At 48.1% G+C, this 24,676-nt stretch overlaps 1 protein-coding gene across 3 annotated transcripts in view; it reads left to right on the top strand.

Annotated features, from left to right (window-relative positions):
• The window catches only part of POLR3GL (RNA polymerase III subunit GL), a 102,388-nt gene that overhangs the window by 35,338 nt on the left and 42,374 nt on the right, over window positions 1–24,676 (top strand). For all 3 annotated transcript variants that reach the window (XM_086922339.1, XM_086922338.1, XM_086922340.1), the window contains 3 exons: window positions 2,456–2,585; window positions 10,685–10,753; window positions 11,314–11,370. In XM_086922339.1, the coding sequence (XP_086778465.1) occupies window positions 2,456–2,585; window positions 10,685–10,753; window positions 11,314–11,370 (256 nt within the window). The remainder of the gene's footprint in view (window positions 1–2,455; window positions 2,586–10,684; window positions 10,754–11,313; window positions 11,371–24,676) is intronic.

Genomic DNA, 24,676 nt, shown 5'->3' with positions numbered 1-24,676 from the left:
CCTTTCTTGACCATCTTTGTGGGTTTCCACTGCCAAGGCTGGTTGGTGCTTCAGCTGGACACCGACCCCTAAGCACTCAACATCATTCGTGGGACAGCTCGAATCCGACTCCTGGTCGTCCTCGACGTCTCCTGGTCCCGGTGGCTGCAGAGTCAAGAACCCCCGCAAGGCACCTGAAGCACCCAACATCGGTGGGCATTAGTCTACCGAGCCCCTGGTCACTCCTAAGTGACCCGGACTCTGTCCCCTCTGCTTTCAGGTACTCTTCATCAAGAATCCCCCTTTGGATTCTGACGGACAATTTTCTTCTTACCAGCAATGGCTCTTCTTCAAAGTCCTCCATAGAGATCGACAGCAGTTTCCGACGCCACTTCAGCCCTGTGCACCCGTCTTCCCTGGGTTAGGTTACTCTGGTACTACGGTATCTACAGGTGGAGTGGCTCTCCAACCTCCTAAGTTCCATGTGGCTTCTTCGAAGTCCACTCAGAAGTGTCCTTAAACTTAAAAACTGCGACTCTCCCATAGAATTGTACTCCGGTGCTCCTGTGGGTCTTGACTCTCAAAGTGTCCGGTTCCATCCTAGTCCATCCGGAAGTGTCCTTAAATTGTATATTTGTAACTTCTACGTTTCCCATAGAAAGTCAATGGTAACCCGCGCCTGTGTTTAGACACTGCACGCGTCTCCCGTGGGCCTCCCTATTTCCTAACCTTTGGTTGTTTAGAGTAGCCCCAGCGATTCCACAGGCCCCAGGCCTGCTTTCCAATTCTCTCGTGGTTCTTATACCACTATTTTAGTACATGGTTTGGTCTCGCCCTGGAGCCCACTGTGTATGCTTGCTACTTACGATTGTTTCTGTGCTACAGTATTGTGTGCTTTGTGTTTATCTGCATGTAACAGATATTATGACGTATTTAGAGTGTGTTATAATAATAAATACATATTTTTATAACTACTGTGTGGTTCTCCTTTCATTTAACCAATACAATAAGGTTGCATTCTGGTAAAACAACCTGTTTAACATTTCTTCAAGACTAAGCCTGAAGGCTGCTCTCCACAGCTACCACTTGGATAGCTTTCTACGGTTATCTTTGACCTCTTAAATCACCATAAGGGTTTTTTGGACTGGGCAAGGTGCCCACTTTAATTAGTGGACAGCATATACCAGGCCCACTTCTCACACTGGCGAAACGGGCGCATGATCAAATTTGAAAATCTACAAACAGAATATCAGATGGCCAACTCTGAGTGATTCTGCTATCAACAGTTAAGACATGCCCTTAGATGTCACATACCGGAGTGGGAAGTGTTACCCGAATACTGCCAGATGGAGGACTGACTATTAATTGACCAAATGGTGGAGAAGGCTGACTCTCTCACCTTCCGCAAAATCGTGAATAATTCTCAGGACCCCCGGTTTCCTTGAGGGAGGCATGGAAACAGACTTTGGGCTCCAGGAAGATGAGGATTGGAGGGGGGTTGTCCAGAGTCCCAGGGAAATTGCCATATGAGCGAGATTTAGATTGGCCCAACTCCGGATCTTACTCTGGTCATATTCCCCCAGAACACTTAAACATCGATTGGGTTGATACTACACAGACCAATGCGCTTGGGGTTGCGGGTAGGTGGGAACCTTCTTTCATATTATCTGGGCCTGCCTCAAAATTCGTTATTGAAATGGGGTGATCCAGATCATGGCCATTGTAGTGGGACTGCAGGTTCCGGTGGAAGCAAGGTGGCAGCTACTGGTAGTGACAGGGGAGGTACACTGGCCTGCACACACTAAAACATGGCTCATGCTGGCCTCGGGTTGGCAACCAGAAACATTGAGAGAAAGTGAGGAACTACCACTCCCTCCAAGATTAGAGACTTAGAACATGACCTAGATTGGTGCCAATAGGCAGAGAAAAAGGTCTACCAAAGTAGAGGGTGCCCCACAAAATGGGCAAAGATTTGGTCCTCATGCGACAAGTCCAGAAATTAATTGTGTGGAAACGTGGAGGTAAAGCAATGATAGGGACTGGAAATTCGGGATGCAGTATTAAGATATTGTGAGTCCTGTATAACTTCTTTCTGCGATTTCTGTTAGATGGCATCCTGTCTCTGTATTATTGCAAAGGTGTACCAAGCAATAGTTTAAAAAAAAAAGATGTTTAGTCTTGTGTGAAGAATATCTTTGAATCTGTGTAATTATCAAACTATGTCACAATTTGAATATCATATTAGATTTTTCATCATGAAGACGTCAAGAATATGTCCAAGACTTTGTGGTATGCTTCTGTGCTTTGAGACATGATAGTCATTTTCCATAATCTACACAAGGGGACTGGGTTCCTTTGTCTATGAATGTTTCTAGGATATGCATTATCACCACTGCACATTTCCAAGGTATGCGCCCATTCAGTGTTAAGATGTCCATGAATGATTTCTATTTTTCACTCATGCTTTATACACCAGCCCCTGGATTACAAACCTGTCCCGCTGCAAATGGGAGAAGAGGTTGAATATATGCTGGCCCTGAAGCAAGAGCTGAGAGGAGCTATGAAGAACCTGCCTTACTATGTAAAGCCTGCAGCACCCAAAAAAGGTACTTCCAAATGTAATAATTTTCCTCTATGCAAGCATTTAAAGCTACATTCCGGTCTTTTCTTGTTCGATGTATCGTAGACTCCTCTGAAAAAAATTCTGTACCATCACTGTTTACCTACCGTAGCTCTGCTTTTCTCCCGTGTCCTGCTGTAACAAAATTGTAGCCACCAGGTCGAGTTGGGGACGGTTGTTTCGTGTGACATCATAAGTAGGCCTTACTGGTCAATTGAGTTCAGCTGCTCGGTTAAAGTCAGAATTATTAATAACGTAGAACTAGAGGACAATTTCCTAGACAAACGTTGGATAAGACATCTCCTGGTGCAATCATAAATTGGCCTCTTGTGATACATGCAGATGTGGTACATTGTTAGATCAGATTTAGGTGAGAGATAGGCTAGAGTGTCAGATACATGAAGACGTCGTGTGCAAGTACAGCAAAGGCACAGCAAATATCCCGGAAACTGCAAAACTTGTCTATTTCCAGGATGCTACGCTATAAGGTTGGCGCCTGCATATATGTAAATCCTCATTACCTCCTCGTAAGTCTTCCTTGCCACGGGATCAACAAAGTGAGCTTCTGCTCCACACCAGAACCCTTCAAAGCAAAAGTTAACCTCCCATCCCTTCCCAACATGTCCTACCCATATCACCCTTGACGTCTATAAGAGGAGGGCCGGCCCAACCCCAGCCTAATTTTTTGGTTCTGTGCTGACTTTCCAAGATGCGCTGTTAGGTAAGTGTGTTCCTGCTGTATCAGGAACTTGGGTCCCGGGTTGGTGGCCCTGCTCTAGCGGGCCCATGGGCTTTGCCACCCTCCCCCTTCCTTCACCCGTTTTTCTCACTGTAGGGCGGTTAGGTTCTGCCTTAGAGAGCCAACGGATAATAGGGGGGCGGCCGAGGAGGTCTGGGGCTCTGCCTATCGGCCCCTTCTGCCCGCGAAGCTGTGTGGGCATTTTTGTGACTGGAGATACCTTGCCCAAGGGCCCCCCCTTCTATGGCCTGGGCCTTTACGTGAGTCTGTTTTCCCTGCCCTGCTTGCTGTTAGGCATGGGGGGCCCAACAGACCGTTCTCCGGTCCCTGGCGTGCTTTCTGCTACTTTGGCATTGAGCGGGGGCCCGCGGGGAGCTTGTGATGGCCTGTGCGGTTTCGGCACCCGTCGTGGGTGGATGCCAGACTGCGCAGGTTGCGGACGGGCCCGCTTGAATTTCTCGAGCTTCAAGGAGCTCCGAAAGGCTTACCTGGATTAGGCTTCCGGACGTGCACAGTTCCCAGCGCCATCTTCGGTCCTACCGGCCTCTTCAGCCCTACCGGCCTCTTCAGCCCATACTCGTAGTGTGGCACGGGCGGTTGTCGCAGTCTTCGCTGTGAGACTGCTTATGGAGGAGCGCAATTTCCGCATTTTTGTGTCCGGTCTCCTGCCGGACTGGTCCGGGTTTGTTCGGCTTCCCACGCGGCTGGTTGCTGGGCAACAGGTGCATCTAATCATTGCTGTTCCCTAGGCTGTTTCTGGCAGCCTTTTTTTTTTTTTGCCTATTTAAAGTCACTGACTTTTTTGCTCATTGTCTGTGACTGTATAACTGGCAACTTGCATATTTTTCTCTCCTGTGGGGGTTTCCTACTGTTGTTGCTCATGGAGCATGGGGCATATCTTCCTGCGGTGGCTGGCTCGAGCTCCCAGGTTCCTGTTGAGGCCCTGTCTTTACAGTCCATCCAGGCTATGATCCAGGCTGCGGTAACAGCGGCCTTTGATGAGCCCGAACGGGGGAAGGGTCCCCCCCCCCCCAAAAAAAAGTCAACGCTTGGACCCCCCTCCGGTGTCAGATGTCGATGGGGAGGATGAGGACCTTCGGGCCGGTATGTCCAGGATGTCCAGGGACAAGAGCTGTGTGATGTACTCTTGCACTTCAAGGACAACATGGCATTTCCTGCTCCCTCGGTTGATAAACTTTCAGAGGATTTCTTCTTGCAGTACCAGCGCAAGGTGCCTGAATCCCTTCCTTCGGTCGATAAACAAGCTTTCCCTAGGTATCTGGCCAAGCGCTACGCCAAGGAGTTCCCTCCCTCTGTGAAGGTGGACTCTCATGGCTGGGCTGGCCAATCGGGGCTCCATCATTTCCGAGGACACTGCTCCTTTGGACGCGAGCCTATGCGGCGGCCAACTTTTTCATCCTCGCTTCTACTTACTTGTCTTACACGGTCCAGTACTTGTTGCAGGACTTCCAGGCTTTAGCGGAGCTGCTGGACCAGGGGACTGATGTGTTTCCTACCTTGGCGCTGATGGAGCAACAAACTTACCTCCTGTTGGACATCTCGTTTGATACCTTGGGGCCGTAGCTGCGGCTGGTGGCACTGCGATTCAAACTCTGCGTCAGGTCTGGCTTCGCCACTGGAAGGCAGATGCTACCCAGAAGGCGATCCTGAGGAAGATCCTCTTTTCGGGGTCTAAGCTACTCTGGGCATTGTTGGAAGACATGGTAAAAATATCAGTGGAGGACAGGAAGCTGTTGGCTCCCATCAGATCATCCAGGGGCCGTTTCTTTCGGCCCAAGAAGGCGTTCTCTTCTACGTCTGCGGCTAGTAGCAGTGTGCCCGTCCGAGGACGTGGTCGCAGCCAGGACACCCTATTCTTCAACAAATCCCGGTCTCAGCCTGCGGCCTCTTCCTCCACTCCCAAGTCCTGAATATCTTCTGGTCCCGCCAGGGAATTATCAGTTGGGTGGGTGCCTACGCCTTTTCATCTCAGCTTGGGAGTATTCAGTCTGGGATCCGTGGGCTCTCCGGGACGGTTTTTCGATTGTGTTCAGCTCCACTCCTCCGGACGCTTTCCACGGCACACCCCTGCCTTAATTTCCAGGGAAGCGTTTGGCCCTGCTGGCCGGCATTCAGGATCTTCTCAGCAAGGGGGCTATTTGGCCTGTTCCACCGTCTCAGAGGGAATGTGGCGACTATTCCATCCTGTTCTTGGTGAGGAAGGTGTCTGGGGACTTTCGTCCTGTTCCTGACTTCGGATTAAATCTATCATGCCCCATATTAAGTTGAAAATGCTCTCTCGACAGGAGGTTCTGCCGCTGCTGGTTTAGGGGGAAGTGATTGCATCACTGGATCGTCTGGACGCCTACCTCCATGTGCCCGTCCACCCATCCTCTCAGCATTTCCTTTGGTTCTGTGAAGGGGGCAGCCACTACCAGTTCCAGGTACTTCCTTTTGGGTTGTCATCTGCCCTGAGGGTTTTCACTAAGGTTCTGGCCCCTTTAGTCAGTATCCTCCACCGGGAGGGGATCAGGATTTTTCCGTATCTTGATGACTGGCTTATTTCTGCCTTTTTCTTTTTTTCCAAGGGGAAGCTTCACGTCAAGAGGGTCTGCGTGGTGTTATCTTCCCATGGGATCCTGATTAACCTTAAGAAATCTCACCTGTCGCCAACCAAGGACTTGGTTTTCCTTGGGGGTCATCTGGACATGATCCGGGGGATGGTGTTCTTGCCCCTGGAATGGCGGAACACCTTGTGGCGGGATCTGGGTTGCCTTCTGGGTCTGGATTCCGCTCCGGCCCATCAATGGTTGAGGGTTCAGTGGTTGATGTCTGCTTCCATCAATGTACTGCCTTGGGCTCACCTCCACTTATACTCCCTGGTGAATCATTTCCTGTCCCACTGGGGTATCTGCTTGGGGGATTACGAGGTTCCGGTGGTGGTGTCCCCTCAGATTTGTGCCGACCTGGGCTGGTGGTTGGTGTAGGCACATCTCTCCAGGGGTCTCCCCATCCTGGGTAGTCACAACCGACGCCAGTCACCTTGGCTGGGGGGCGACCCTTTGGTCTTGGTCTTTTCAGGGTCAGTGGGATCATCTTCAGGTGAAGTGCTCCTCCAACTTTCGGGAACTGAAGGCGGTTCTGATGGCTTGCCGGGGGTTTGCCCCTTCTCTCCAGGGTCGGCATGTGTTGATTCGGACTGACAATCGGGTGATACAGGGGTACATCAGACATCAGGGGGATTGCTGGGTTGGCTCCCTTTAGCTGCTTACCCAGGAGCTGATGCTCTGGGCGGAGTCTACGATCCTGTACTGCAAGGCTGTGTAACTCCCGGGGAAGAAGAATGTGAAGGCGGACCACCTGAGCCGGGTGTTTCCTCATCTGTCTGGCCTCTCCCTGAATGCCTCTGTGTTCAGGTGCCTGGTGGCTCTGTTTGGCCGTCCGCAGATAGACTTATTAGCGGCCGAGTTCAATGCTCTCTTGCCCTGTTTCTGCACGCTCCATCCATGCCCAGGTGCCTGTAGGGTGGATGCGTTGTTGTACCCTTGGCCACACTGCCTCCTGTATGCCTTTCCCCCGTTTCCCTTGACCCTGCGTGTCCTGTGCAAGAACTGCCGGGAGAAGGCGTTCGTTCTATTGGTGGTTCCTGGTTGGGTTTATCACCTCTGGTTTCCTCTCCTGTGCAAGCTGGCTGTTCAGGAGTGCTGGCCGGTTCTGGATCTGCCCGGTTCTGGATCTGCCCAATCCATTGCAGGCCCTCCGCTCCCTTTGGAGAGGTTGCGCCGGCTCCTTCTACAGGCTTGGCTCTTGAGAAGGTGGCCTTGCTGGCCCAGGGGTGTTCTGTGGGGGTGGTAGAATTGCGGCAGGGTTCCTGCAGGTCTTCTACTCTGCTGTCTTATTTCTGCTATTTGTCTCACTTTTCTCGTTGGTGCGGTCTGAACAGGGTCAACCCTGTCTCGGTGGATCCCTTGAGGGTCCTTGATTTTCTTGCTGAGGGGTTTTCCCTGGGTTTGACTCCCTCAACACTGCGGGCTGAATGGGCGGCCCGGATGGCCTCAATCCTTTTGTGGCTTGCTTGCTGCGGAGTTGTTTTTTGCAGCGGCCTGAGGCTATTTGCCTGGCTCCTCCCTGGGATCTTCCGTTGGTTTTGCGGGCCCTTCAGGGTTCTCCCTTTGAGCCACTGGTTTCGATGGATTTGAAGTTTCTCACCTTCAAGGTGGTGTTCTTGGTGGCGATTGTCTTTCCTTCGGTCTCCTCCCTTCTTGCGGGTTCTCCGAGATTGTCTGGTTTTGCACCCTGACCCTCGTTTTCTTCTCAAGGTCCCTTCGGTCGTGAACCGCTCCCATGAGGTGGTCTTGCCTTATATTCCTCCGGCGGTCGACAAAGGTTCTGATGCCTCTCTGTCCCTGTTGAATATTCGGCGGGAGGTCATGATGGCCGCCTTCTGTTGTTATTACAGTTTGTGGCTTTTGGTTCAGTCCGGTCTGGTCACAAGCCTTCCGTCTCCACGTTGAGTCGGTGGATTGAGCAGGCTAAATTGATGGCCTATGGGTCCCAGGTGTCTGAGCTCCCGGACGGTGTTCAGGGTCATTCCACCTGTGGCCTCTCTGTGTCGTGGGCCTCAATAAAGGGGGTTTCTACTGAAAATATTTGCAGGACTGCCACCTGGGCCTCCCCGCACATGTTTATGGAGCACTACCGGGTGGTTTTGGGTGGTTCTCCTCCTGGGGATTTTGCGGAGGCGGTTCTGGGTGCTGGGTCCTCCGTCCCTTGATTTGGCCTTCTGTGTTGTCCTTTGTGGTTTGTTCTATGTATTTTGTACACTGGATTAAATCCTGGTTTTTTTGTTGGTATCATGTACTCCTTGTCGGTGGTCTCTTGTTCACTATGAAGCCTCTTGGCTTTGGTATGTGCTACTTCGTTGATCATGTGACGAGAAAGGCTTACGAGGAGGTAATGCCCGGTTACTTACCGGTAATCTTCATTACTGCGAGTATCGTCTTCCTCGCCTCATGAGTTCCCATCCCTCCCTCCCTGGAGTGCTAGCGGCTTCATATTTGGTTTAGTAGTTCTTCAGGCTGGGGGTTGGGCTGGCCCTCCTCTTATAGAGGTCAAGGGTGATATGGGTCAGCCATGTTGGGAAGGGATGGGAGGCTAACTTTTGCTCTGGAGGTTTCTGTTGTGGAGCTGAAACTCACTTTGTTGATCATGTGGCGAGGAAGACAATGCTCGGAGTAATGAAGATTACCAGTAAGTAACCGGGGCATTACTCTTGAGTCAGGCACAATACATATCTCGAGCACCAAGGTACCCACATGTATGTGTCTGTGATTAACTAATGATCCAGTTAAATAAATGATGTCTTTATTAGTTCTTGCATGATGGACAGGCGCAAGAAAACATCAGCAGCAAACTGACATGTTTTAGCTGTATGCTGATACTTGTGACCTGAATGAAGTTTTAGGTGTAAAAGCAAATAAGAAAAGTATGTTATGGTTGTTTGCCTTCAATTATAACTGATGTCCCTGTTTTAAAAAAAATATTGAAGAAGGTGGTTGGTGAGGCATTGAATAGTGGTTAGGCAGGAGGTGCGGTACAAGGGTGGGTATTAAGTGACTGTAAATATAGGTTAAGAAAGTCTGCACAACAAACGGATGAAGGGCAAGTTTAGTGTGTAAAGAATTGAATGCAGCGTGGCCCAAAGAATTAGAACTGAAAGAGGGAGAGTAAAAGGAAAGTAAAGCTTTTCAGTAGGTACGGGAGTTTTGGAAAAGAAGCCCAGACCTACTTAAAACTCGTAGAGGCAAACGTTTCACTCAGTTTTCCATTGATACTTTTTACAAAGTCAAAATCCAGTGAAAAAGGTGTTCCACTAAATAGTTTAGGCAGGGACAGTACTGCAGTGGAAAAAACATGTTAGACATTACTAATGACATTGGCAAGGACCAGTATGTTTAGATCTGGCGTAAGCCAAGATCTTTTGATTTTTCTCAAATTAGATTTATAATATACTTATCAGAGATTTGCAGCCATCCCTCCTAATCCATTAGTCTATTGTTGTACCATTTACATATTTCTTCCATCTACTACAGCATATATCATGGGGCAGTAGGTCGGCCCGCTTCAGCCTTTGTCTGCTTCACTGTATGTGACAGCATACTGATCTTTCACAGACAGCCCACCACATACATAGTAGTTCCCTCCATTGCCAGGGACTGGCAACGTGTGCTATATGAGAGGACATTTTAATATCGATGGCCTGGCAGCTCCCATAGTGTGTGCTAAAATTCATAGCAAAACGAAACAAGCATTGACAAAACCAAAAGATTGGCAGTCAAGGCCAGACTGATTGGCTTTGCCAAGACTTTTTTTGGGCATTGGTAGGGAGAGGTGTGGTGCAGCAGTCAGAGCGGCTGACTCCGGAGCGCGAGTTTCGCTGTTCGATCCCGTGCGTCCACAGCAGCTCAGCTCAGCACCATGTGACTCTGGGCAATAGCTCACTTAATCTCTGCAACAGCCCCCAGTGCATCAAACCTTAAGGGGTGATATGTTTGCGCTTTACAGATATGGATATGTCTAACCTACTCTTCATTGATGGGTTTGAAGAGAAATCGTACGGTCGGGCTGCATTTATTTTCATTTGAGACTGGAGTTTATCGTTTCGGGGATAGCACAGGATTTTTGGTCAAGTGCCAAAACCTAAATGAGAGCCCAAGTCTTCTTGTTTCAAGGGGTTTCTTCCACCTTTAGAGTATCGTTGTTAAGAACCTGGGCTAGAAACGTATCTACTTTCGGAGCAGAAGATTTTTCGGGGTTGTCTAGGTGGTATTGTACTACATCTCTGCCCCATCGAATGCCTTCACAGTGTTACGATTTCTATACAATGGTGGGCCCTAGCTGCAGGTGTGATGCCATTTGCAATAGGTTAAAACATTCTTTGAGGACAGGGTAATGTATATTTTACCACAAGGAAATTACTGGGGACCATCGAGATAAAAACTAAAATAAATAATGCACTTTAATCAGTTTCTCTGCAGGCCTCATTAGCTGAATCTGCTGCAGCTCAAAGTGGACATTTTCATTTGCTCAGGTTATAGTGCAGATTTTCTCTTAGCAAAGACTTTAATTTAGTATAAGTTGCATTTGTTTGGTTTACATGTTTGTGCACAGGTAATAGAGAAGCAGCAGATTTATTCTGACACCATCACTAACTCTTTGGTTTCTGTGACCATGTCTTGTGTCTTCTCTGTATCTTTCCTTGTCTGCAGGATCAGTATTTGTTTTCTTGAACTTCCTGTAGCTCGTGGCTATTTTTGTGCCCTAATGGTATTTATATCCCTTCTTAGATGTGGAGCGTTACTCGGATAAATATCAGACTTCAGGACCTATGGACAACGCAATAGACTGGAACCCTGGTAGGTTCATCAAGAATGTCGGCATTGTGCTGTGACTTGCGCATTAGTAAAAGGTCATCTTTGAAGGTGTTGCTGCACAGTGTTGTTTTAAACCAGCAACAGCACTGCATTGTTAAGTTGTGTACTGTCTTACCATGCTTCTCCATGCTGTTCTTATTAATGCATTATCTAGTTTTACATGTGAAGTTGCTTTCACTTATTTAGCTTTTGGTGATTTGTAGATTTATTTATTTATTATTTTCACAACTTTTATGTAGACGCCCAGGGAATCTGGCCATATGATTCACTTTACAAATTCTTCACCTTAAAAATTGGAAACATATTTGGACTGGTGTGTTTAATCTGCGCCATACACACATAGTATAATATGTCAAATGTATAATTCTTTTTTATTGCAGAGCACTTTGCGGCTGGTAAAGACATTGTGAGCTTTCCTTAGACATTATTGTAAAACAATAATCAAAACACAAGACAGATAGGGCCCCCATGCCACATTTCTTAAAACAGAACGATAGGTGATCATAAAAAAAAATAATCTGAAAATCTGTTTTTCCACGCAGATTGGAAGCGACTGCCCCCAGAGCTGAAGATTCGGGTTCGAAAAGTGCTAAAAGACCGTAAGTACATCTTCAACAACCTAGGTATAAGCAATCCATGAGTGTGGTTGGGTGGTACAAAAATCCAAGTAGTAAAGTAGTATGAAATCTAAAAACACATTTTGATGAATTTTTGCAACAGTTACAAAGGGTCTAATTAACAAAGGTACACTTAGCAGTTTTGTGGATGTTTACTCTTTTTAGGGATTCACAAGCTCTGATTTCATAGTAAATTTATGTGAAGACTCCTTAGTGAGGTCAGAGAACTCACATAAAAAGATAGGCCTGTGAGCGGAGTCTCTACAGTCGTAAAGTTAATATTAAATCTGAGTTTGTGTCATTCCGAAACGCGCTCAGCGCCAGCCCCACTGGACCAAACATGGCAGATATAACTCCCTGTATAAGATATTCAGGAGAAGACATAATACAACTTAACCCCACCCCCAATAACCATAGATTTGCCATCTTTCATGCTGAAACTTTATGCCCTACGAGCCCAGTCTACTGTGTTGGCTGCAATGTCAACATAACTAATTTTATAATCCTGCCTGTTCGTGAAAGAAGCTCCACTCAACCTCCTACCAAGCAGAATGCCCTCAAACATCCTTGGAAATTTGCTCTGTTTAATGCTAGGTCTCTAGTGAAACATAGCATAGAAATCGCCTCCCTCATTACAGAGGAGAACATACACGCAGCTTTCATCACAGAGACATTGACAGATATGGCATCTGGACCCGATCTTGTTAAAGCTACCCCCCTGACTAATTCTGCTATACACTTAATAGACAACAGAAACATGGAGGGGGCCTTGCTATCATCTACCATCATTCGATCACAGCGTCTTTTAATCCCTTAGCTATAGAAGACTGTGAAGCACTTGAATTTTGCCTCAAACTATCCCATTTTTACACATTTAGAGACACCTTCCTCTATAGAGCACCAGGCCCGAGAGGCCCTTTTCCAACACAAATCAGTAGTATAATAGAAAGGGGTATTTGCTCGAACTCCTATACCATTCTAGGTGACTTTCCCTACCATCTGGAATTACCCCTGGATCCTGACACATCCAACTTACTTGACCTCATGAGAAGTGGTAACCTAGAGCAATTGGTTAAGGGTGCCACTCATCTAGCTGGTCACACCCTAGACGGCATTTTCTCTAACAATCCCCAAATCTCAGCAACTAAAATGTTGCCATTAGTCTGGTCTGACCACTCAGCAATTTTCTTTGAGCTTTCAATATCGAACCGCAAAATACAGAATTTAGCCGTTAGCTACACCAAGAATAGAGCCTGGAACAAGATAAAAGAGGAGGATCTAGTTCAAACTTTAACTGACTCCCTCACCCCCATTCCCAGCAATCTAGATGACACCACTAGAGCTTACACTAAATGGCTGGAATCCGTAGGGAACAAGTTAGCCCCTTTAAAAAGCCTCAGCCATACCAGACAACATCCCTCCGCCCCATAATATTCGAAGGAGTTGAAGGACCAAAAGCTGGCCTGCAAACGCCTGGAAAGAATATGGAGGGGGGATTATAAAGAAAATAATAAAAAGGAATACAAAGCAGGGCTGTCACTCTATAAACAACTTCTTAAAAGCTCTAAGCAAGAATTTTTTAGCAACAAAATTGCTTCAGCAAAAAACTCCCCCAAAGAACTTTTTAAAATTGTTAAATCTTTGGCTCATGCTCAGACTCCCCCAAAAGTGGCCAGTCCGGAGCTTTGTAACAAAATAGCTCAAAGCTTCTTTGACAAAGTCAACAACATTTTCCAAACATTTCCGTCATCTGACCATAGTACCAGTCTTAATGACGGTTGGCAGGCTATATGCCTACTTTCAACTCTTTTTCCAAGTTAGAGGTAGCATATACTCTTAAACTACTGAATAAAGCTAAATCAGGCTCCCCAACTGATCTGTGTCCATGCTCAATTGTAAAAATGGCAGCTGGGCCCATTGCAACACAATCTTTAACAGCATCTACCAAGAGGGATATTTCCCCAAGGAATGGAAACATGCATCCATCCTACCTCTCCTAAAAAAGACTAATCTGGATGCGGGTGATCCCAATAATTTTAGACCTATTTCTAGGCTACCCCTCCCCGCAAAACTCATAGAAAGTGACCTGAATTCCCAACTTAACAGGTTTCTACAGGACTCACAGGCCCTTGACGCAACCCAATATGGGTTTAGAGAGGCCCACAGCACGGAAACGGCACTCCTGAAGTCCACAGAAGAGATCAGAACTATTCTAGATCACGGGGGGGAAGCCGTACTGATTATGTTGGACTTATCTGCGGCTTTCGACATGGTCCATCACAAGCTGCTGATGGACCGGTTGAACAAGTTAGGGATCAAGAACAACGCATGGAATCTTCTTGAATCATTTTTCACAGATAGAACCCAAACAGTGACACTAGATGGATTTAAAGCCAAATCTTTTTCCCTGCCGTGTGGTGTGCCACAGGGCTCATCTCTAAGCCCAACATTGTTCAATGCTTATGTACCATCTTTATCTCCCCTGATTCAAAGTTTTGGGTTTGCCCTAACATCATACACTGATGACACCCAAATCGTCGTAACTCTACTTCCTGAGAACCTACACGAAACTGCAGCAAGGCTGAAGGATTACATGAAAGCAGTAGCAGACTGGATGTTTCAGAACTGTTTGAAGCTCAATTCCAGTAAAACCGAGATTGTTCTCTTTGGAAATGACCCCACCTTTTGGACCCTTAGCTGTTGGCCAGATGAATTGGGACCTTTACCCGTCCCTATAAAAAAGGTCAAGAACCTTGGATCTTGATCGATGATAAAATGAGTTTTAGGGACCCAATAAACCAGGTTGCCTCCACCACCTCGTACATCCTGAAATCGTGCAAGAAAATCATGCCCATGCTGCCCAAGGAAGCACAACAAACTGTAGTATCTGCCCTCCTAATGTCTAGACTAGACTATTGCAACAGTCTTTACCTCACGGTTCATAAAGGATCAATGAGTAAACTGCAGATGCTGCAAAATGCAGCCGCCAGACTCATAACAGCCACACCAAAATACAAATCCATCACAACAATAATAAAACAACTTCATTGGCTCACTGTCAGCAAACGCACTCAATTCAAGTTCCTCTGCCTTGTATTTAAAGCTCTTCATGGCATAGGATCAAACTTTCTTCAATAACGCTTTACTTGGTATAAGCCCAATAGAGTATTACGGTAAGCTGACCAAAAACTCATCAGCATCCCTCGAGTAAAAAAAGCGAACTGGGGCGGAAGGAGTTTCACGATTAATGCGGCAAAATCATGGAACTCACTACCGCTGAACATTAGAAATATTCCAAACCTTCTGCCCTTCAGAAAGGCACTGAAAACGTGGCTGTTTGCAATCTAACTGGCTATCCTAATGCCCAGCTCACAGTATGTCTTCTCATAGCGCCAGAACACCTTCGGGTATCAGTCTGCGCTTTACAAATACAAATAACATTAACATTCCTCACTACTCCTCTGGCTTGGTCATCCCTCCCCAGCAACGCGACCTATGTGGCGTATTAACACATGGTACCTCCAGGATAGAACCTTTGTCCACGCATTGAAAAAAGAGCTCCAATCTTACTTCCTTAACAACACCGGAACCGTAGCCCGAGTGAGCACACTCTGGTTCACCAGCAGAGCCACCCACAAGGATTTGCCAAACACCGCCTCCCAGCTGCCCCTCCCACGCTCCGCCCCCTCCACTGTCCATTAATGTCAGATGGTCCCACGCGCAGCGTCCACGCGCTTCAGACACGCCGAAGGTGCGCCAAAGGTAAGCCCGTCTACGCCCGTCCGCGCCTGGACCGCGCCCAGCGCCAGTCCCCCTGGTCCTCGTCCCTCCCAGCCCTCCCGCATTACCTACGATGCCGCCACCCTCCTAGCCCTTAACCCCGGTCGCGCCCCCAACTGCGTCCAAGCAGCTCCTGGACACACCCATGGACCTTTCTCCTGCTACTCCTGCAAATTCAGCGGCACTGACAACCACTCCGCTACGACCACTCCACAGACTCCCGACCCCAACCACCTACAATGCATCCTTCTCAACACCCGCTCGGTCCACAGACACGCCATTGACCTATGGAATCTGCTAGACACCATCTCTCCAGACGTCGCCTTCCTAACAGAAACATGGATGAACGCTTCCTCCGCCCCAGACATCACCATTGCCATCCCTGAAGACTATAAGATCACACGCAAGGACCGTACCGGCCACACAGGAGGAGGAATCGCTATCGTCCATAAAAAATCAATCCGCATCTCAACCAGCTCTGACGCCAACCTCGCCAACTCCGAACACCTTCACTTTCAAATCCACATCGACCCCAAGACCACACTCAGAGGCACCCTCCTATACAGACCACCAGGACCTCGCGCACAATTCAGTGAAGACATCACAGACTTCATCACCCCACACGCGCTCCCCTCCAAAGATTACATCCTTCTGGGAGACCTCAACTTTCACCTTGAAAAGATCAACGACCGCAACACCACCACCCTCTTGGACAACCTCGCCAACCTCGGACTTAAACAACTGGTCACCTCCCCCACCCACATCGCAGGTCATACTCTCGACCCTATTTTCACCTCCAGCAATCACGTCTCCTTCAGCCACACTACGAATCTCCTCTGGACTGACCACAGCTGCGTTCACTTCACCTACAACAAACCAAAACCCACCAACCACCTCCAACCAACTCTGCAAAGAAACTGGAACAAAATCACCACCAACCAGATCTCCACATCGCTCCTTCTAAACACCCCAGCCCACTCTTCTAACCCAAACCAAGTCTCCGCCAACCTCACCCTATGGTTATCCAACACCGCCGACACCTTAGCACCACTGAAAAAACGTCAAAGCAAACCTGGCAGCAAGAAGGCCTCATGGTTCAACGATGATCTTAAGAAGTCCAAGAAACTCTGCCGCTCCCTTGAAAAGGCCTGGAAAAAAGACCCAACCACTAGCACCAAGGACGCCTTCAAAAACGCCACCCGCACTCACCACCAACTAATCCGAAAGGCCAAGAAAACAGCATTCAAGGATCGACTTGACAACAACGCCCACAACAGCAAGGAACTTTTCAACATCGTCAAGGAATTCTCCAATCCCTCGGCCAACTCCAACGACATCACCCCCTCTCAAGCCCTCTGCGACTCCCTAGCCTCATTCTTCCACAACAAGATTGCAGACATCCACAACAGCTTCGACAACCAACCCGGAGACCAACCCACCCAACCTTTTGCTGAACATTCTCCCCCCGTGAACACCCTTAACGGCTGGAACCCAATCTCCACTGAGGATACCATCCGCCTGATGAATTCCATCCACTCAGGATCCCCCACAGACCCATGTCCTCACCACATCTTCAACAAAGCAGATTCCGTCATAGCACCGCACCTCAGAGACGTCATCAACTGCTCCTTCAACTCCGCCACCTTTCCGGAAGACTGGAAACACGCTGAACTCACCGCCCTTCTGAAAAAACCCACAGCGGACCCCACCGAACTCAAAAATTACCGCCCCATTTCGCTCCTTCCATTCCCGGCCAAAGTAATCGAGAAAGCTGTCAACAACCAGCTCGCCGCTTTCCTCGAAGCCAACAAATCCCTCGACTCCTCACAATCTGGCTTCCGAGCAAAACACAGCACTGAGACCGCCCTCATCGCAGCAACAGACGACATTCGAACTCTACTGGACAATGGAGACACAGTCGCCCTCATCCTCCTCGACCTCTCTGCAGCATTCGACACAGTCTGCCACAGCACCCTTTTACAACGCCTCAATAACATCGGAATACAAGGAAAAGCACTTGAATGGATCACCTCATTCCTCACCGGAAGAACCCAGAGAGTCCGCCTTCCACCATTCAAGTCCGAGGCCACTGAAGTCATCTGTGGCGTACCACAAGGATCCTCACTCAGCCCCACCCTCTTCAACGTATACATGAGCCCCCTCGCGGCCATCGCCCGCCAACACAACCTCAACATCATCTCTTACGCGGATGACACTCAACTGATCCTTTCTCCTACCAATGACCCCAGCACCGCCAAAACTAACCTACACGAAGGAATGAAAGAAGTTGCCGAATGGATGAAACAAAGCCGTCTGAAACTGAACTCAGACAAAACAGAAGTCCTCATCTTAGGTACATCCCCCTCTGCATGGGACGACTCTTGGTGGCCGGAAGCCCTTGGAAAAGCACCCATCCCGACAGACCACGCACGGAACCTTGGCGTCATCCTGGATTCTTCACTCTCAATGAACAGACAAGTCAGCGCCGTATCCTCATCCTGCTTCAACATTCTTCGCATGCTCAAAAAAACATTTCGCTGGATCCCCACCGAAACCAGGAAAACAGTCACCCATGCTCTGGTCACGAGCCGACTGGACTACGGAAACACCCTCTACGCAGGCACTACCGCTAAACTCCAGAAGAAACTCCAACGAATCCAAAACGCCTCAGCCAGGATCATATTAGACATCCCGCGCAACGAACACATCTCTGGTCACCTGAAAGACCTCCACTGGCTACCCGTCAATAAGAGAATCACTTTCCGACTGCTAACCCACGCACACAAATCACTCTACGACATCGGACCAGAATGCCTCAACTCACGACTGTCCTTCTACACCCCCTCCCGCCAACTACGTTCTTCCAGCCAAGCCCTCGCCACTGTACCTCGCATCAACAAGACCACCATGGGAGGCAGATCCTTCTCATACCTGGCTGCTAAAACATGGAACTCACTCCCCGCTTACCTGCGCCTTACCCAGAACCACCTAGCATTCAGAAAGCAACTTAAAACGTGGATATTTGACAAGTAATCCTCCTCCCCTTCCTAAGCGCCTTGAGACCCTCCGGGTATGTAGTGCGCTATATAAATTATCTGACTTAACTTGACTTGACTTAATTAGAAACCGGGAGCGTGAGAGCTCCTCCCTCATCACCCGGCTGGAGGCCCAGGCCTTGCATATGGAGCAGCGCATCACATCCGAACCCCATGAAGAGGTCTCTTGCCAGTTAAGCCTCGTCCTGGAGGACCTACACCTACACTCCCTAGAAGCCACTAAACTCCTCTGGTGAGCAATGACAGCCAATATAAAAGGCTGGGGTGATACAAATGGAAAGCTCCTTTATTGGCTGGCCCCGCCACCAGCAGGTAAATAGGATAGTCCCCGAGGACATGGATGAGACAGGTTGTATGCAATGATCCCTACCAAAATTTGCATTGACTTTTGCCCATTATTATGAGAAACTATACTCTGTACCGACAGGTAGGGATCCAATGGCACATAGTCTTTCCTTAGACTTGGCGCCCTCCCCGCTCTCTCCAGGGAGGACTCCCAACTGCTGGACACACCCTTCCCAGTAGAGGAGATTAGGGAAGTGCTTTCAGGCCTTACCCCCTGGACAAAACTCCAGGCCCAGATGGCTTCCCCTTGGAATACTTTGTCGAGTACCGAGACCTACTACTCCCACACCTTTTGGCACTATTTGAAGAGGCATGTGACTTTGGCTGTTTCCCAGGAGACCTGGACTCTGTCACAATAGTTGTGATTCCCAAAACACAACCCCGTCTACATCTTGGGCACACTATCATCCTTTCATGCTGCTTAGTTGCGAAATCAAAGTTTTCGCTATGGTACTGGCTAACAGAATAAAACGAGTACAGCCAACACTAGTGCATCCGAACCAATCCAGCTTCATGCCTTAGAGAAGCTCATGACACTGCATTAGATGCCTTCAAGTGGCCCTAGCCCACTGTCTCTCCTTACCACATGACCTAGACTCACTCCTCATTGATTTTGAGAAAGCGTTTGATACGGTGGACTGCGGTTACCTCCAAAAGGTGCTGGCCTCTACCGACTTCGGCCCACACTTCCGAAATATGGTCCCTGTCCTATACTTCTACCCCTCAGCCCATGTGCATGTGAACAGAGTCCTTTCGGGCTCCTTCCCTATAAATCGAGGTACAAGGCAGGGTTGGCCTCTATCCCCTCTCTATTTTGCCCTTGCAATAGAACCCCTAGCCCAACTTTTCCACAGACACTCACGCTACAAGGGTTGGCAATGGGACTTCAATCATGATGACTGCATTGCCCTATACGCAGTTGATGTTCTCATTTAGTTGGCGGACCCAGCCAGGAGTGGCCTTTGATGCCTCCTGTTGCTTGATATTTTTGAGAAGGTGTCAGGCTGAAGATGAACTGCTCCAAATCTGTGCTGTTCCCCCTGGTAACCTTGAGGGACTGCTTTAACTGGCAGTCCTCCATTCCTCTTCACAGACTGAGCTTTAAGTATGTGGGCCTGTGGGTGGCACTGCACCCAAAACTCACCTGGGCCCTCAAACAACGAAATGGCAAACCCTCCCCCTTAAAGTAATGGGTTGCATATCACTGTACAAGATGATGGTACTGCCCGCTTTCTTTACATTTTCCAGAACCTACTACTTCAACTCCATAGGTAATAGTTTTGTGGGCTGGAGGGTAATACACTGACCTTTTTATGGTGGGGTTTGGAACCCTGGCTGGCACTCACCCAGTGTCAACGAGGTCCTTTTGACAGTGGCTTAGGCATGGCCAATATTTATCTATATTATCTCTCTCTTAACCTTCTCGTCATCCATGACTGGGACAATGGGGGGTGGCCAGACCCTGCTTACAAGTTGGAACTTTCCCTGTTAGGTTTCTCTTATCTGCAAACACTGCTGTATGGTCCCCATCCACATGCCCTTGGTTACACAGGTGGTGTTTCTAGCCTGGCGAGTGTCACTGCGGCATGTGCAATAGGACGGCAAATAGTTGTACAGACTTTCACATACCCAATTCTATAGGTATCATCAAATCAAACACCCTTCACAACCACGTGCAGAATGCTGATTCTCAAATCTACCAAACCCTCATAATAAACGCTCCTGGCTCACTTAACCACCTCGAAGCCCAATGGGAGGATTAGGAGAGTCCATTGGAGGAGGAAGACTGGCATGATACCCTGATGCACCCCAGTGAACTCACCAATTCCTCCAGGCTGCAAATAATACAAACATGATCTTTATGTAGCCTATCTCCTCCCCCCTCCCCCCCACCCCCTTCCGGGCACCTACACAAGGTAGGCCTTCGCTCCGACTCTCCCTGCCCACTGAGCGCAGCTACTTCAGCAGACTTCTTCCATATGGTATGGTCCTGTGCAAAGATATGACAATACTGAACCGCAGTGTCTAATGACCTTGCCAAGGTGTTGGGATGCAGTCCCCCTCTCTCTCCTTTTGATCTTCCTCAGGATATTTAGGGTATGGGTGGAACTAGAGCTGAAAGGCCCTTTCTAGTTATGGCCCTCCTTGTTGAACAGCGTCATATTGTAGCAAAATGGCTGCTTCTCTCCTCCCCCACCCTTTCACAGTGGCGGCGTGAGGTGGTTTAGTGTGCTCAGCAGGAACGGGTGGTATTTGCGGTGAGGGCTGCCCCCAAAAGTATGAACGGGTGTGGGGGAAGTGGATGAACTTTTAGTGCAATGTATTCAAGTTGGCAGGCTGGGAGAACAATCATCATTTGTACATTTATGCTCTGGTTTTCCTTGGTCACAATATGAACCTGTTGTACAATGTACTGTATCTGTGCGACGACCACTGTTGGCCACCTAGTGGTCATTAAAACTTAATAAAAATTCTTTATCAAAAAAAATCTGAGTTTGTGAATACCAAAAAAGCGTAAACTTCCACAAAACTTAAGTTTACCTTTTGTTAATCAGGCCCGTAGCATTTTTCCTATCAAAAAATAAATACACAGGTTTTTACCCTTTTTATGACTTAAATTGCATCAACCAACTGTTTAACCAGAAGGGAGCAGCTCTTGATTATTTGCTGGCTATACTGAGAAATACAGTATATAGAGGTCATTAACGACCGGCAAGATATTTTTAAAGATCTTTTATCACAAAAGGTGCTTAAAAGTTGGCATGCCCTCTAGAGAGTGGCAGGTTGTGTCACATAAATAGTCCAATGATTTCATTTCTTTCTAACTGTACAGTTAGAAAGAGATGGAGCGGACGCTGCTGATTTCCGGTATTGTGTGTTACTCCTGGAGAGATAACAGGTCTATGCCCAAAATCCTTTTTGAATTGTACGAAGTGTTGGTATATCGCTTAAACTAGAAGCACATTTTGTTCTTCCGTTTTCAGCACTTGCATTTTGAAGTTTGGAGCTCTCTGTTACTGATTTTGAAACGGGTCATTCGGTGAGAGCACCAACTTTTTTGTGTCCTCAGAGATAGGGCACATTACTAAAATCCCGTGTCGTAGCTATCGACTTTTGGTATTCCTGTTTTTAGTTTAGGAATTCTTGCTTTTTTTCCAGGAGTAGTCGGGTGATGTAGTTTGTTGCTTTTGGTACCCTGTTGATTTTCCAGCATTGGTGAGTTGAGTTATACTACTTAGGGTAGAAAATTATTCGACCCATAGAAGGTGAGGTTTAAGTGTGGATAGGTGCAAAGGGGTGCTTTTTGTTTCCTGTTAATGAACTGGCCAAACACCTAAAATGAATGGTTCAGGAAGGCAGGAACAGAAAGAAAGGGGTGCTTGTATCAAGGATATACCAAGCTGACACTGTTAGAGGCTTTCCATATGTGGATAAAAGAATGGAGAGGGCTGTATGTGCTAGATAGGACATGTATGGATAAAAATAAAGACTGTTTTGTTAAAGTAGGCGACATTTACTTCCTAAGTCCTTCCTCTGTTTGCTTGTCAAAGGCAGGGCTCATTTGGGATGTTGTACAGTTCTTGACATTGAAGAACAAACATGGGTTTCCGTAGCTACTGTTCGTGAAAAGGAGCTGATGAAAGACATATGTGAAATTATGTTAGATATTATAGTGGGGTAGGCAAAATTAACTTCATTAAAGCCTCTTGAATATCAAGATCGCTCAAACTTGAAGAGATGATTGTGAGAAGTTAGCCTGGCATATGATACCCACTAGTTCTAGTGGGCACCTTGCACCAGGCTAATCGACCCTTATTGATGGTGGTTGTAAAGTCAACCTTATAGAAAGCTATCCTAGTGGTAGCGTGGACCAGCAGTCATCAGGCTAAGACTTCAGAGAGCGTATTAAGCAAGTTGTTTTTACCAATTATAATCCCTTGAGTGCCAAATGAAAGGACACCACACAAGGTATATATCAAAATATATATGTATTTATTCTAAACACAACCCCTCTGCACTCTTTGAGGTCAGAGGTAAAAATACAATACAAGTCCCTGAGTTAATATACGATAAGTTATACTGTATATGTTATGCCCTAGGGGCATCACAAACCATATACTAAAATAGTGGTGTAAGAACCACGAGAAAATTGGAAAGCAGGCCCGGGGCCTGTGGAATCGCTGGGGCTACTCTAAACAACCAAAGGTTAGGAAATAGGAGTCCCACAGGAGACGGTGCAGTGTCTAAACACAGGCGCGGGTTACCATTGACTTTCTATGGGAAACGTAGAAGTTACAAATATACAATTTAAGGACACTTCCGGATGGACTAGGATGGAACCCTTTTAAACTAGGACATTTCGAGAGTCAAGACCCCCGGGAGCACCGGAGTACTCGTGTTACCTCACCCAGGGAAGCCGGGTGCATAGGTGTCTTTTCGTGTTGGGTTTCGTCGTTGTTTTCAATGGAGAGCTGCAAAGTGCTGTAGGCGACCAGAGGAAAAGTGTCCGGGTGGATCCAAGGGTGTATCGAAGATCTGAAGAACCTGAAAGCAGAAGGGACAGAGTCTGGGTCACTAGCCAGTGACCAGGAAGGTACCAGGAAGGAACCAGGCGATGTCGGGTGATTTCAGGTGAAGAAGTCGAGTTTGTCTCTTCAGCCACGAGGTCCAGGAGGCATCGACGATGACCAGGCGCTGGATTCGAGCTGTCCCACGACGGATGTCGTTGACTGCAGTGTCGGTATCCGGATTGGACCCAACAAGCCTTAGCAACCGCAACCCACGCAGGATGTCGAGATTGGCTCTGTTGCAGAGCAACAAGGTCTGTGGCGCTTCTCCTTTGCAGGGAAGCTGGAGCAAGCCTGGAGCAATCAGGAAAGCAAGTTTGTTGTAAAGAAAAGTCTTAAGGGGGCTCACTAGCCAACAGGCAAGAAACCGGGAAGACGCGTCAAACTCAAATACAAAAGCGGGGCCCAAGGGACAGTCGCGGAGTGTGGGGGGCCTGGGCTTCGGTGCAAATGGTGCTCGGGGCTGGGGCTTCAAGCACCCCAATGCGCAACTTCGAGATACCTTGTAGAAGGAGTGCAGCTTGCAAAATGCAGGATGTCCAGGAGTTCCTTTCCCACGTCTCTCATGTCCGCCACGTGTCTCAGCTTTGCTGTGGGTGTGGGTCGGATCAGAGATGTCTGGAAGTCCGTGTCCTGTGTCGCAGATTCTTCGGGATCCGGCGGGAGCCTCGAAAATGCAGACCGGCAAAGTTGCTGTTGGTGCCTGTTTGAACAGGGTGGTCACTCCTTGACCACAAGGGAGATATCCAACGTCGAAGGTCCACAATATGACTTGCAAAGATTCGTCCAGGGTAATCTAAAGTCCTAGGGACTGGGTTCCTATACCTATACTAGGTTTAGGGGTTGGACTATCTTTAAGGTCTCTCCTATGGGTGGACTAGGGAAGGGGGTGGTTACACCCCTTTCCCTTTGTCCAGTTTCGTGCCAGAGCTGGGGCAGAGTGCCCCAGCAACTGGTTTGAACTGGGCTATGCATGGAGCACCTTGTGTGCCCCAGGCAGTGTCTGGAAAGCATTCACTGAATGCAGCCCTCCCTTCTCCAATACACAAAAGCCTATCTGGGGAGGTGCTGGCACCTTCCTGGACAGGAAACCTATTGTCCAGGCCTCCCCTGCGGAGTTTCGTCCAGCAACAGGAGGTCAGACTCGTGTCTGTGGCAGCAGCATCCATTTTGTGATGCTGAGGCTCTGTTTAACTTTAACCGGTAAACCAGTAACTACATGTCTTCTCCCTCTAGAAGGGTGGAATGCTACCCCCGCCGCCAGGACTGGCGGGGGAGGGGTAGTATTCTAAAGTGTTTGACACCTTACACAACATGTTTTGATGAAGCCAAACCAAAGTTAGCATTAACCGCAAGGATTGTAATGCACTTAAGAGTATATGGTATGGCTATATCATAGAACAGCTATAAGGAGTTGGTTCCGAAAGCTGCAGAGGGGCTCAGCTCATGCTAGGGCACCCTCTCATATAAAACCAAGCACTCTGCCTCCAGGATTGTTAAGGCCTGCCATAGGAGTGACTTATAGGTGTATATGTGTCT

Source organism: Lissotriton vulgaris, chromosome 5 (genome assembly GCF_964263255.1).
Source record: "Lissotriton vulgaris chromosome 5, aLisVul1.2, whole genome shotgun sequence".
Classification (NCBI taxonomy): Eukaryota; Metazoa; Chordata; class Amphibia; order Caudata; family Salamandridae; genus Lissotriton; species Lissotriton vulgaris.
Note: the sequence above shows the minus strand (reverse complement) of the source record. Positions and strands in the feature narration are given on the sequence as shown.